Source organism: Opisthorchis viverrini (genome assembly GCF_000715545.1).
Source record: "Opisthorchis viverrini unplaced genomic scaffold opera_v5_514, whole genome shotgun sequence".
Lineage (NCBI taxonomy): Eukaryota > Metazoa > Platyhelminthes > Trematoda > Opisthorchiida > Opisthorchiidae > Opisthorchis > Opisthorchis viverrini.
This window is the reverse complement of record NW_008752180.1, coordinates 36,703-50,782: the sequence shown is the minus strand read 5'-3', so window position 1 is coordinate 50,782 and position 14,080 is coordinate 36,703. Positions and strand designations below refer to the sequence as shown.

The 14,080-nt window shown below is 43.9% G+C and overlaps 2 protein-coding genes across 2 annotated transcripts in view; one reads left to right on the top strand and one right to left on the bottom strand.

The window, feature by feature from the left end:
• Nucleotides 1-1,448: 1,448 nt before the first annotated feature.
• T265_11541 (hypothetical protein) overlaps nucleotides 1,449-14,080 on the bottom strand; it is a gene marked incomplete at both ends in the record, with an annotated part of 38,494 nt that continues 25,862 nt past the window's right edge. The window contains 3 exons of the mRNA XM_009178221.1: nucleotides 1,449-1,697; nucleotides 8,826-9,149; nucleotides 11,060-11,326. Coding sequence (XP_009176485.1) covers nucleotides 1,539-1,697; nucleotides 8,826-9,149; nucleotides 11,060-11,326 — 750 coding nt within the window. The remainder of the gene's footprint in view (nucleotides 1,698-8,825; nucleotides 9,150-11,059; nucleotides 11,327-14,080) is intronic.
• The window catches only part of T265_11542 (hypothetical protein), a gene marked incomplete at both ends in the record, with an annotated part of 15,464 nt that continues 2,915 nt past the window's right edge, over nucleotides 1,532-14,080 (top strand). The window contains one exon of the mRNA XM_009178222.1: nucleotides 1,532-1,630. Coding sequence (XP_009176486.1) covers nucleotides 1,532-1,630 — 99 coding nt within the window. The remainder of the gene's footprint in view (nucleotides 1,631-14,080) is intronic.

The following is a 14,080-nucleotide window of genomic DNA, read 5'->3' as shown; positions in this document are numbered from 1 at the left end:
TATACGGAGGCAGCGAATTCGAGGGTTGACGCTGTTTCTGGAAGTAAACATCTTCCGATGTCTGTGGTAAAACAGCCTGGCGAAGGGAACAAAAGCTTGTCGAGCTCAAGCCATTCGCTTCTTTGACGAAACCGCCACGAGATAGTGGACAGTAAATTTATTCGAATGCGAGTAAATCGTTAGACCGACCTAAGCACATTTCTATTTCTACATGGTACAAGATTTGTGATCCAGGCCGATCGCGTGGTTTCTTGGCGGTACCACCGCATGGTTACCCAATGTGAATTTCCGAACTTGTCCTCTAAGAAGGACCGGAAGGTATGTGGCTCAAACCAAACCTCGGTATATCGGCTGTTTCTGTCTAGGATTGGGAAACCTGGTAGTATTTGTCGTTGTGCATTCTTCGGGTGGCATCGCATTTAGTCACTGAAAGGGTGCTACAACTGAACAATTACTATTATTAGTGACTACTAGTCCGATCTGAATATCCAAAGTTTTCGGGGGATTTCCTAATAAACAACTATTCGTAGCAGACGCCTCTTCATAATCAAGTGAACATGTAAGGTATGTATCCGTTGTTACTATCAACCGAGTCCCCTGAAGACCAGGGGCTCTCTCAACGGTCATCTTATCGGAAAATGCTTGAATGAATGAGCCAAAGACGAGGGGACAAACAAAGGGAATGTCCTGTGTTATAAGTCCATATTCAGCCGTCAGCCGTCACGCTGAAAGTCAGAATCACGGTCGACGAGTTATTTCTCCAAATAGAGTTATCATTTCCGATGTTCTTCGGTCCAGGGTACGCATAAAGCACTATTTGAATGGACAATCCATTGTTGAAACGAAGCTGCGGCATAGGGTGCTGCAAGGCATGGTAACCCGAATTCCCAGTTATTGCCTTTTTTCTCTTTGTTTTACTAGATTACATATTTCTGACCGATTATCTCATTTCTGGTGTTATCTAGCTTTAGTGCCTAGGTTATGACGATTGAAGACAGCCATAAAAGTTGTCCACTTTACTTCCCGGCACCACAGATCAGGTAGAACAGACAGTCGCAAACACAAAATCTGGGTACAACTAAACTGGTACGAAAATTGTGCAATGCCGCTGTTACCCATACCTTTCATTATGAAGAAACATCTCCGTAGACATTTTCATGTCTCGAGGACGGAAATACTGCATTGTCTTTCATTGGTTCCCCATCGGCTATGACGCAAGCCGATAACGTCATCCTTTTGAATAACCATCTGTTATGTAAATCGTTTTCTGCTGAGCTGTTTCAGAGAATATTCCAACCGGACGAATTATTAAATTGACCAGACTTGGGCCGGCTCTTACTCGGCACCGACTGGGTTCCGGTAACAAAGATTCAACCAATGTATAGGTGCCGCCATTTCCTATCAGAAAAATGTGTTCATTCATCAATGAGAAAACATAAGTTTCACAAGAGAAGTCGTTTTTAACTATCTGAACAGTGTTATGATTACAGAGTGACTAGCGAGTTAAAGAACTCAACAGCAGTTGTAGACGATGAGGATCACCAAACCCGCGTTAGTGGATGAGCAACTGGGTAAGCTCGGCGGGCTAGTATCTCGCTGGCTATCCGATGATGATCTCTTTCCAAACCCGGTAAATCGTTCAGGTTGGCCTCAATGCGCTGGAAGGCTATCTTGGCAAAGGTGGTGGCCAATCGCACCTGAAAATGACGCAAACGGAATTCTGTCAAACTACGGTGGAATATAACTTGGAGACACATTGGTAAAGAATAAACTAACAAAATAGTAGGCAGTGCGATAAACCATGATGAATAAATAATTCAATGTTCATACAGACTGAGAGGGAGGGTTTTTCAAGATTTGTTTTCTGGTGGAAGGCACAAGTAAGGACACATGAGTTATGACACCGAACCGCGACAAGTTCTTAGGGCGGATGCAGCACCAGCTATATGAACCAGAAGAGATATTGCGACATTAGTAATGCGTCATATGAATCCACCAATTAGAATATTCAAGGACATAAGCCTATTAAAGTCGACTACATTTAAAAAGAAGAGCAACATTCATAAACTCCAGAGAACTCACGACAATCTAGCCTAGGCATTTGAAAATTGACATGTTTCACCTAGAATGCAACGGCGTAATGTGTGTAACTGGTTTGAGAAAGCCGGTGGATCGCGTCTTCTCATTCTCTAGACGATAGGAAAATAAATCAAATTTCGAATAAGACAGGCTAGAAATGGAGTGACATCCGTGAAATATGTGGAATTTCTTGTTGAGGGATGCAGCATGAACAAACGAAGGTGAAGAGACGGACAATACATTCCATCTACCCTGAGGATGGTGACGAAAAGAGAGGTCCATGTGCTGGCGCTCAGGGGATCCAGAATTATCGATTGATTTATTCAATCAACAGAGACTAATGTTTTGTACCAACCTCTTAATTTTCTAAAAACTTCAGGGAGGACTTTATCAGTACTTTGAAGGTTGGAGAAATATAAAAACTGGGAAAACAGCTCAGTCAACGAACACAAGAGCCGATACTTTCCAACTCGGAAAAAATGAGTCCATTGAAAACAACGAAGTTTCCGTTCCATTCGCGAAAAATACGTCCGGATAAAAAATACAGCTCACAGTGCGACAAAAAGAATGAGGGTTCAAAGTGTGCGCGAGTCAAATGTGATACATGCGGCAGCCGTTTAGAAAATAAAACACGTACAGGCTCAGAGCTATTTGACAACAAGCGACAAGACCACACCCCTTTTTGTGGGCGACGGTTACTCTGTTGCAGTCTATAGACTCGCAAGTATCATTCGTTTACTTTGAACACGGTTGAGTGTGTTGTATCGGAATCAACAGCAGCATGCAACTGGACTTTCAGTTACCACGAACTTATTGAAAAAATTATACTTGAAAAATACCACAGCGAAAAGAAAGAAGACATAGAGTCTGTCGTTGGTTTGTTGTTTGAGTCAACCCCCTATATATAAACCAAGTCGCATAATCCCATCCAGAGGTGCTTTGATCCCAGAAACTGTTTAGTGAGAGAAAGAGAGGGACAGCTTAAGCCAAATTACAGCACAGGACCTTTCACTGCAGTCAAATCAATCTGTAAAATAAACACGGTGAACATAGTTTCGTATATGATTGGATAGGATGTGTTTAGAGGCCGGGTATTGAAGTGTAACAGCAATCAGTGAATAGGAAGCTCATGCAAGAAGTTCTGTTACATCCAAACTTATTCAGTAGAGCAGCGGACCGCTGTGTCACCCTTTCTGTGCCCATTTCATGGTTTGAGCAATGCGACAGCGAACTCTCGACTAACATGTCGTACAATCAACCCCAGCTAAAGCAACAAGACATCCTGTCCCAAAAAAGACTGTCATGCCCCACAATCTTCTCAATTAAATCCTTGTGGAGTACCCGGTTCACGAAAGCTGGCCTGGAACATTAATTTAAGTAGAAGCTCCGTAGGAATATGAGAAACCGATCACATATTGCCAATCGAATTTTTTCACTTCCCACAAACCTCAACTGTAAAACAATAATCGAGCACTCTGTGTACAAATCCTCCCCGTATTATAAGGAAAAACTCGGGGGCGCTCAATATATACCTTTGTCCGAAGTGCTGTTTAGTCGCAGGTTCCATCTAGAATTAAACAAAAATCGACTAACATCAAGAAGACTTTGCTTACAAATCGCGTTAACAATGAAACGATGAGACGCTTCCGTATAATCTTTGATTGCGCTTAAAACAAAATAACTTCTTCGAAAAACCAAATTAGTTTGCAAATGAGTGTATATTCGTTAATTTCATGCAGTTTGTTTTCAAGTAGAACATAAGGTTGACGGAAGCCCGGGGACTGCGCCTACCTGATGAGCCCCAAAAAGGGCGAAACCGGTCGTGGGCTGTCGACGGATTTTCAGCAACCTTGTGAGTAGTACATTACAAAAATAACTTCTTTTACGGTTGGGTAAGTCGTCTGAAATAAGGCAATTGATCCTAATTAATTGTCTTACATCTGTCACAAATTTGATTTCAATTGACAAAGCGGTGGAGTGGAAGCCGGGATTGTTATATGGTGAAGGGACCAATGGTCTGCTAGGACAACGATCGTAGGAATTTGTGAAAAAAGTTTGGCGGAATGAACTCATTTGCAAATTAATTTGGTGCTAACGGAAGACTCAGCTGAATCCCTAATTTATGACTTCTTCAAGTGGATGTGCTGAAAAAAAGTCACCTCACGTTTCAATTGGTACGACATCCGAGATGTCGAAGCATATTCTCTTGACATGACACAGTTTGGTAGTTTATCAAACTCAAAGCATAGTATTCAGAAATGCAATCCAGCTGCCAGGCGCAGCAAACAGGTAAACAACTAAGTGACTAGCAATCAATAAATGCATGCGAGCTGCCAATGTTACGGCATACTGCTAAAAACTTCGGACATTGAGCCCTCAAAACAACTCATGCATAGGAGACTTTCGGCCGCCGACCAGGCTCCGCACCACAACAGTTGTGTTTACCCCATTCAAGCTAATTGCTAAGCCATGTGAACAGATCAACAGTAACCGGATCGACAAATTAAGCATCATATTTCAAAGGGCGAGCACATTGCGTGAATACCGAGTATTACAGACCACGAGGGCGTCTAGAATGAAAAAGCGCGTTCACTCATCGGCCGAAGTTCAGACCGTCAGAACGCGTGCGGATGTCAGTTGGAGTACACCCATCGTCATATACCAACTAAGGCAGACTTGACCACCAACAAAGACAATATTTCGGGGATTCACTCAAACGCTGGGCACTGTCTTGTAAATTCAAAGCCGGTGGTACGTTTGTTGTAGATGTATCCTTAAGGGACGATTGTTCCTGCCATGAATGATTTGAAACAAGGGATAATTGAGGAATGGTACACTGGATCTCGTACCATTATTTAACCGCTACATATTCAAAAGAATTTAACTGAACAATGTGAAGTGTGTGAGAAAAAAACTGCAGAATAACTTTCCATCCAAAGCGAAACAGACAAATTGACGTGCGTCAATTAGAAGAGTGAGTCCCGACGGAACAAAGCCATGATTAGGTGTTCCCCCATGCAGCCTAGCGTTGAGTGAATACCGCTGGTTAATACATCAGATGAAAATAAGTTCACATTTTTTCAATCGCCTGATAATTCGAAGGTCAAGCAGCACTGTCAGATAGCTCTTTGTGCATGACTTTTTTGTGGTCTCACACTCGAGTGCGGTGGATACAACAGGTTTTGACGGATCATGTGGATACATGGCTTTGCTGCAACGCGTATCATATACTTCCCTGGCGAACCGCACTAATTTCGGGTCTTAACGACTCAAAACTTGTCAATAAGTATATCGTTTTGTTAAGCATGCAACAGTTACCTAGACACATTGCCCGATAACCGGTTTTCTGGCGACGGCACTCTAGTTTCAACTAATATTCTCTCACCCTCAAGCCGGATGGAAGCCTCAGTTACAGAATTTTAGAATTTTCCTTCCATTTGTAGTCGTCTTAGGGAATATTGAAGGATTGCTCAAACATACCCGATTTTCTGCACTCAAGTGGAAAGTACTGGATATCTAGCACAAGACATAAGCAAGAGCTCAGTTGGGTTTTGTTTCAGCTTCTTCATCGCTCAAACCCTAGACAACCTGTAGGAGATTAAAACCTGTCTGCATACTAGTGTCATAGAACAGGTTGGAAAAATAATTTGAACTGTGTTTGTCTCGCCTGTCCTGCCCGGGGACAGGACTTCCTCACAATGTGGCTCAAGTGCTCCGCTGTGTTCTTGCCCCACTCGCCATTGTGGTTCTGGTTTGCGTGTGTTATAAGTAGCCAATATTCTAGCGAAATACACTCATCTGCAAACCAATTTGACGGGAGAATCACCCGGCACCCAACTGGTTCTCTCATTTATGATATTTTTAACCCAATATTCTGCCTGTCCTACCCGATGCTGTGTTGACCGGATGACAGCTCACCGAGAGGTCGACTAGCGCACTTTTATGACCCGTCCCATTGGTTAACCGGAACTTCGTCCAGATGCACTGCATTCCGTTCTCACTTGACTGACGAGTTGCCCAGCCCAGCAATGCTTGGCTTGTTATAGCCTGGGGTAATAGCCTATGCTTTGGTGAGCCGTTTGATTATTCTTTGATTGATAGCACAGACTGGATCGCTAAGCTAGATTTCACTATCACACACTTCTTTTGATCTTCGATTCGATTAGCTAAGCGAAACTCAGCGTCCTGTTTTGGAAGCCTTATGTCAAGCACACGACGGGTGATTGCTCCATGATCACCAGAAACAAGTAGTGAAATGCGGGAAGGGTGGGTGAAGTATTTGGGTGCATGAACAAGGCGGATTACTGTGTGTTTCGTCCGCCTTAAGAGAAATTAAGGTCGAGGAAATGGGAACCTGTTAAGCTGTTCGGTATAGACTACGGACGTTGAAAGCTCTTTTGTTGAATTTAGTTAATTACTATCTCGTCTAATTTGAATAGGTGTGGGTTGGCTAATTAAACCCACCTAGCAAGTTGGCAAACATACTATCCATGAGTGTCTACTGGTCGGGTGGAAGAACTGGAAATGGACATGTGTCCAAGACAAAGAAAGGTGACTGGTCAAAGTACCGCACAATTTTAGCCTTCCACTTGAAAGACAGACACACTAATGCTAATTAGGGCTTGGTCATGAAAGCTAACCGTAGCAACAGAAGTCTGCCCCCACAAGACAGCACACGTCTTTTCTTCAGGAATACCGTCTGGGATCAGTGACTCAGTAGTCCGACTAACTTTGCTGTGAGTAACTAACTTTGTCGAATGGAGCGGGGAGTAAGGCAGAGATGTGTGACTCACAGTGCCGTTGCACATAACAAATACGTTTGAAGCCGTTTGTATTAGATTGTTTGCTGGCGGTCAAGGCCACCAGTTGGACGATCGAAATGTGCAGATTTTAATGCCAACCTTCTCTAACTTGTCGTTCCTTCAAAGGTAGCATCGCCTTTACCACAGATGAGAGACTACTAATCGCCTAGAGAAGATGCCCTGTTGTCGACTTCGTAATACTATGGCATGGGATAGCACAGTTCAACCTCCATGTCGCACCGTAATACCATTGCTCGTAGTACGGTGACTCGCTCCTCTGTCTGGCAAGTTCCCCTTCAGCCTTCTATAATGATTGTAGAGGGGAGGGCATAAGTTCCCGAATGGCGGCCCTACATTCTTCGGTAATCCTCAAAGCGGAATCGATCAGTTCACTCGAAAAATGAGTGATCTTGAAGTCTCTTTTAAAAAACCAGAATATTATCTGCCTGTTGCAGGCCAAGTCCATTCGATTGAGGTTATTGACTGCAAAATTGAACAGCAACGGGAAAAGTTGGCTTCCTTATGAGAGATAATGATTTTGAAACAAAATGACCGCTTGACATGTTTCGTTAGCCAATAGTTTTGAGCCTCAGTGAAACCAACGACCCAGTGGGGTATAATCTTAAAATTAGAAAAAAAAGCCCCTAATCTTCGATGCACTCCATGTCAAGAGACGAATTCACAATAAAACCAAACAACACGAACCTCGTAGTCGTGTAGATGGATACCAATGCTGATGGCGCGGGACGCTCGACCCAGGCATACAGAAACGAGAAATAGATCAACTGCACAATCCGCCATTCGAGCAAGGATTATTTGTTCATCGAGGAGTGACTGGAAGCACAGACGGAACAGATCGATAATCGTAGAGGCACATGTGGAAACGTACAAACGTACAACGTCTAATTGTAGGGAATGAAAGAAACAGCCTTATCCACCGGAACTTTTGCTGAGGACAAAATTTCTACAGAAGATGATGGACTACCAGGTGCAGTTGAGCGGCACGTAGCGATAACCCTTTCTCCCTCTACTATAACCGGCTTTGGTCGGTTCTGTTAAAATTCTGTTGATACCTATGGGATGGATTTGTACGTTTCCGGTAGCAGTAGCTACTATAAATTTGTAGTTCCACCGCAAGCTATACCATTCCTCCATTGAAATCAACAATATTAAAAGGGACCATCAGAGGACCCCGAAGAAGCCGTAGACTGGACGAGTGAAAAACTTAAAACACAGCTGTATTGTAATGGAATTCGTATAAAAAGGGCCTTAGCAATAATAATAACTCATGATATATATCTTGATTCATCGTAAAAAGCCGTTGCAACCTCCAGACTGCTCATTCTCGATCGATCCGGCCGACGGAGGTCCCTGTAGAATAGTATTGCTGAACTACCTATTGGCACCTAGCGAACCAACGAGGATTAAAGGCAGAGCGGTAAGAGGGTAACTGCATACTGTACAGCGAAAGAATTAGAATCATTCTCTCCCAAAGGGAATCCAAGAATTACTCAGAAATGTGTTGATTTTGCAATTTGATGGGCGACTTATGGACAGAAAGAAAGGATGGTGCTGCACTTGGTTCAACACTCGGTTCGGTCCCATTCATGGCTCTTTCGCAACAGTTGTTTGTGAATAAAAAAATAAATGAAATGAGGTGAACAGTCTAAAGAAGACCTAGCTAATTTCATTTGAAGACCCCAAATATCGATGCCACTCTGTAAAAATCTTTGACAAGTCTAACTGCAATGTTGATCAAGTTTATGCTATACGACATTGTCCGTTCGTACACGGCAATTCCTAGTGAAGCGCCATCAGCATAATTATAGAGGAAAGTCAAGTAGGTCGAGTGTCCTCAGAGTTCATTCTCCGGATTTTTCAAAGTAATGGCAAGAGATGAACCCGCGAAGATAGACCACAAAAATATCTTAGCAGAAGACCTACCGCCCTGCGATAAATTAGAGAAGTTTCAACAAGGCTTTGAAATCGCTGGCATAGGACAGCAAGACGGGTTGCTGTCAACGCAAAGTTAGGATGCAAATGATCCTTCAATGCCCGTGAAGCGCCACCTTCGGTAACCTTGGGACCTGCACCGACTTTGTGAGCAAACCATCCACGTCGACGAGCACGAATTCGAAAATCGGCCTTGATAGTGGTAATCGGATGCCGCGTGAAGAACCGTAGTTTTTCCATTTCTTCCTGCCTCTCGGGCCCCACAGTCTGGAGAGCAGACCCTGCTATTAGCAAGCGGAGCAACTCGCTTGTGCCCTGAATGACAAAAACAGACCAAAAAGTGAAATCAGCTTGATGGCAATCATATGTTTGAAAACGACTGCTTCTCGAATTAAACAAGTGTCCAAATACCTGTGGACCAAGGTCAAATAAGGACTTACTTAAAGTGGGCTAACAAACTAACGCCAGCAGCTGAGTCGATTCGAACATATAGCACCGAACTATATCACAGACCTAGGAGATGAGTTTAACAAACATGAAAACTGAAAAAGGCCTAATACACTAGTCATAAGGTTGCTGAAAACTCTTCAACGGCTTACGACCGGTTCCGCCCTTCTTGGAGCTCATCACGTAGACGCAGTCCTCGAGTTTCCGTCAACCTTTTGTTCTACTTGAAACCAAATTGCACGGAATTAGCGAAATACACTCATTTACAAACAAATATGGTTCGGCGAGGGACTTACCTGGAACCCAGCTGAATCTATCGTTTGTGATGTCCTAAGATTCAGCTGGATTTCAGGCGAGTCTCTCGAAAAAACAAATTTGATTACAAATGAGTGTTTCGCTGAATACGATCTATATTCCGACTGAATGCTGTTAGAAGTGGTCGTCTGTGGAATGTGGCGGTGTTCCTCCTGGAAGTGCATCAAACAACTCTGAAAAAGGAACAGGGGCTATCGGACGTCGAATCAAATGCCGTTTCTTTACTTGATGGGTAATCATTTGTATGGTCTTCGGTTATTACCGTATGTGTTCAGAATGTACCTGCTAAAACCAGAAGAGTAAGGGTTAAAAGCATCCGTAAATCAGTGGCTCACAAAGTACATATCAAGCAGTCATTAACTGATCTGTTCGACAGGTCGCTTGAATATCAGACGAAATACAACATGGGTGTAATCATTGTCTAATATCAAGCCCCACCACCTGGTCCATTTAAAAGTGTACTAAATGTCACAAAGGTTGGTTCATTGTGCTCAAAGAGAGGACAATCTTTCCATCTAGGTGTAACCGACAGGATGGAACGATACTGAGCCATGAATCTCAAATGTACTTCCAGAGTATCTCGCGTGAACCGCGAGAAAAGTACGGAAGAACAACGGAAGAACAACAACAATCGTTTACAAACCGGTGGCCAAGCTCTTCAAACACATCAACAGTCGCGCGATTAACAATTAGCAAATACAGCGAACTACCAATATTTCGATGCACTGTGAACAAGAAACCTTCCGCACTTTGCATGTCCGCGAGATATGGACCAAGCGGTTAGAGCGCGAATTTACTGACCGGAAGGTCCGTGGTTCGAACCCGACTTCTGCCTGTCGACTTCCCCTGTCTAGGCTTGGGCGACCTGGCAGTATCCCAGCCCTCGTGCCTACTTCGTGTGGCATGGCAGCTAGGCACCAAGAACTTGCTACAGCTGAACGGTTTTTTATGCCCACAAATTACCATTAATGCAAAATTGTATGACGATCCAGCAGAAGAAGCAAATATTTCCTTGGGAGAAGAATGTGCACATTCTAACTATCGGTACCTAGATTACGTGTCGAGAGGGGGGCAAGATATGTACACAACGTCAACCTAGCGGCAAAATAGCACTTCCGGACTATAAAGAACAATGGACGAAGAAAATAGTTTCCCTAGGAAATAGCATGAAAATATCATGTAACATTCACCCCGTGAATCAACAGGCTCCTGGCATCCCGAAGATAGCGTTCAAAAGGCACCTCTTTCGACAGTCCCATTCGACCAGCAATCTGCATACATTCGTTGACACCTTTCCACAGGGCTTCTGATGAGTATAACTGGGGAAGAAAACGTGGAATAGTTAATTGGGGACTTCAAACAAACATACTGATGTTAGATTAGAAAAAGAAAATTGAACGAAATGGACTCTAGCTGTGCCCGGTGTGAAAGAACAGCTCTCGGGTGGTGAGAAACTTGCTTACCTTGAGTGCAGCCTTCTCCAAAGTCAAATCACGCTGTGGCTGTGCGTCCAGCAAACCTGTCAAATAGAACAGTGCCGACTCCATCGCATAAACATTTAGGGCAAGGTTCGACAATTTGGCTTGCACGAGGCCAAAGTCTCCTAAAGGACGGCCGAACTGATGTCGTTGTAGGCAGTGCTCGGTAGCATAGGAGATGATGTAACGAAGAAGGCCAGTACATGCAGCTGCGATGTTCAAACGTTGTTCGTCGATTACTTGTTGGGCCAACTGAGGAGAAACACAGATGCCATCAAGATGGAGGTCAGTGATATATTAAACACCTCTTTGTTGTTCAAAGGATTCGAACAGCACGCAACTGATTGTATAGGTATGGTTACAGTAGACTTCGATATGAGAAAAGTGACACAAGACATACGAAAACCAAACCTGGAGTCCAGAGCCAACACTTCCGAGTATGTTTGATGCGGGTACGTTCACATCATCAAACAAGATATCGATCACTGGAATACAAAGGTTAGCCGCAGATCGACATAACAGACAAGGCGTACCATTAGAACCACGCAATCCGAAGGTGTCCAGAACGTTCGTAAAATGTACACCCCGTTGCGAACGTTCAACAACAAACGCAGTGATGTTAGCGCTATCCTTATGCTGGAACAGAAAAAAAGGAGACAAGGAGGAAGTCGAGCTGACAAAATGTACATCAATCGGAAAAGACCAAACCTTTGAGGAACTTTAAGAGGAACTTTTGAGTGACCACCACCAGGACGTAAATCGAACTGTGAATATATCGGTAATATTTCACCGTGCGAAGCACACATACCCATAAATAGTAAATCAGCTCTTAAGATAAATGTAGCCAATCTGTGGATAACAATGAAGAATGTAAAGAGCGAAAAGGCCGATGAGTGATTCATCCACCAGGTGATCTTACATCCTCAACGTAACTTATCCTAAATGACCATTTTCGGTTGTGTTTACAAACTCCAGCAACCTGATGCAAAAGGTATCACCAATCCTTCCAAACCTCTCCAAAACGTAACTTTCGCGGAGAGCATGAATGATGCTTGTGATGAGATGAAATCAAATGTTCTGTAACATCACGATTCATACAGCGTTAAAAGCAACACCCTTTCTTCGCCAGTGTTCATCCACATCAATTTAGTAGAAGAAAGCCCTGACGTTCAATGTAAAAATGGTGCCAGCCTAGTACAAACGGATGAGATGCCATCCCGCCCCCCAAAGCTCAGTTGGAAGTCCTTTTCGTAATTACCCGCGTTCCCTTATGACCAGTCATAGGTGGACTACCATTGCAAAATCCGGCATGGTAGACAATTCGGCACACCTAGCTATGACCATGAGATAGCAGTTCGTGGTGCTGAATGCAATCCTGAGGTGAAGTACTTGCCTTATCACCGAATGCTCATTTAATATTTAACGCACTGAGGTTTCTTTCGCTCCCAACACTACAAGCGTTCCGAACACAGGAGCCACACCTCACAACCGTACACTACAGCTCGCAACGTCGTCTGATATACACGGTATTTAAGACCCAGCGACATACCACTTTGCCGCCATAAGTGATGCGAACCGGTAAACACGATTATGGCCTTCGAGATTCACGAACTAAACTCGTTCGTCATACTACCGCCACACCCGATAGTTTCCGATAAATGTAAAGCACTCCATAACCTCCGGTACCTTCCTTTGATTAGAAGATGGCGTGTTTACAGTCTGCATAGATTGGCTTCGGACTATGCACTTTCTGGGTGCAAAACACAACTGAGAATTGATCAACCCCAGAGACTATAAACGTGTTTTTATCTCTCTCTCTCTCTCTTCCATTCCTTTTTTTAAAAAAACGAAAACAATATCGTCTGATTGATTATTATCCACAAGTTTTTAACTGGTAGCAGAAGTTTTGGAGATCCTCTAGAGTAAACCTCCTTGTCTAATCAGCAAGGTCAAAACGGAGAGTCTGAATTTTTTGCACACTGTCGCTTGTAGGAAAGCTATTCGAAAGCTATTCGTACAGATGTCTCTATAAGTATAAAGACATAAAGACGATAAAGAACCTCTGAGATATACCGTGTTTCACAACTACGCACAAATATGTGACATTACGGTTGGACTATAAGATACTACAATTATTTAGACAAAAATCAGTAAGGGCAATCCACATGATCAATCTGGACAGTTCAGGAATCAAACGATGCAGAGGTTCTGGGAAAAAGCTTATAGAGACGTGTCCATTACCCGTTCACATCATTCTAGCTGTTTTCGATCGTGGCACGAAGAAGAAATTGAACCGGTAGATCAATTGAAGTGCATCATCATCATTGTCAGCTGTAATAACCGCGTACTCGTCGTACTGTGGTTGTAGCTGCCGCAGTTTCGTTCACCGATGGTTTGGGGGGGGGAGGGGTAGGTAGCTGCGCGTTGCAGGCGGGAGCTGATAAATTGGTGCATAAATCCAGCACTGTCAGTGGGCTGTCAAGGAGTGACGGGGTTGAAAAAGGAGCTATGCATTGAAGGCAATAGCTTGGATGCACGAGCGCCATTGAGGGCGCGACTGGGCCATATCTGACAATGTCTCTAGCCATTGATGTGGCCCGTCTCGGGGTCCCTATCCAGGAAGACGACAATGACCAGCGCAGCTGAGTTTGCTGGTAATGGCTTTCATACTTCGCTGCCAAGTCATTGGTTGACCGCCTCTGACCCTCTTCCACCCTTCACGTGGTTGTGCGGAAAGAGCCCTTCAAGGAAGTCGGTCGACTGGCATACGCAGCACGTGGCCAAGCCAGCGCAAACTATGCAGTGTGATCAGTTCATCTATCGAGGGTGAGTTATTTCTCCCGAATACCATTCGATGTATTTCAGAATTACTGATCCGGTGTTCCCACCAGATTCGGGCAATGTTCCGAAGACATCGATGGTCAAACACTGAAAGTCTTTTGACGTCCTCGGCGCGCAGCGGTCAGGTTTCTGATCCATATAGTAATATGGAGCGCACCGCAGCAT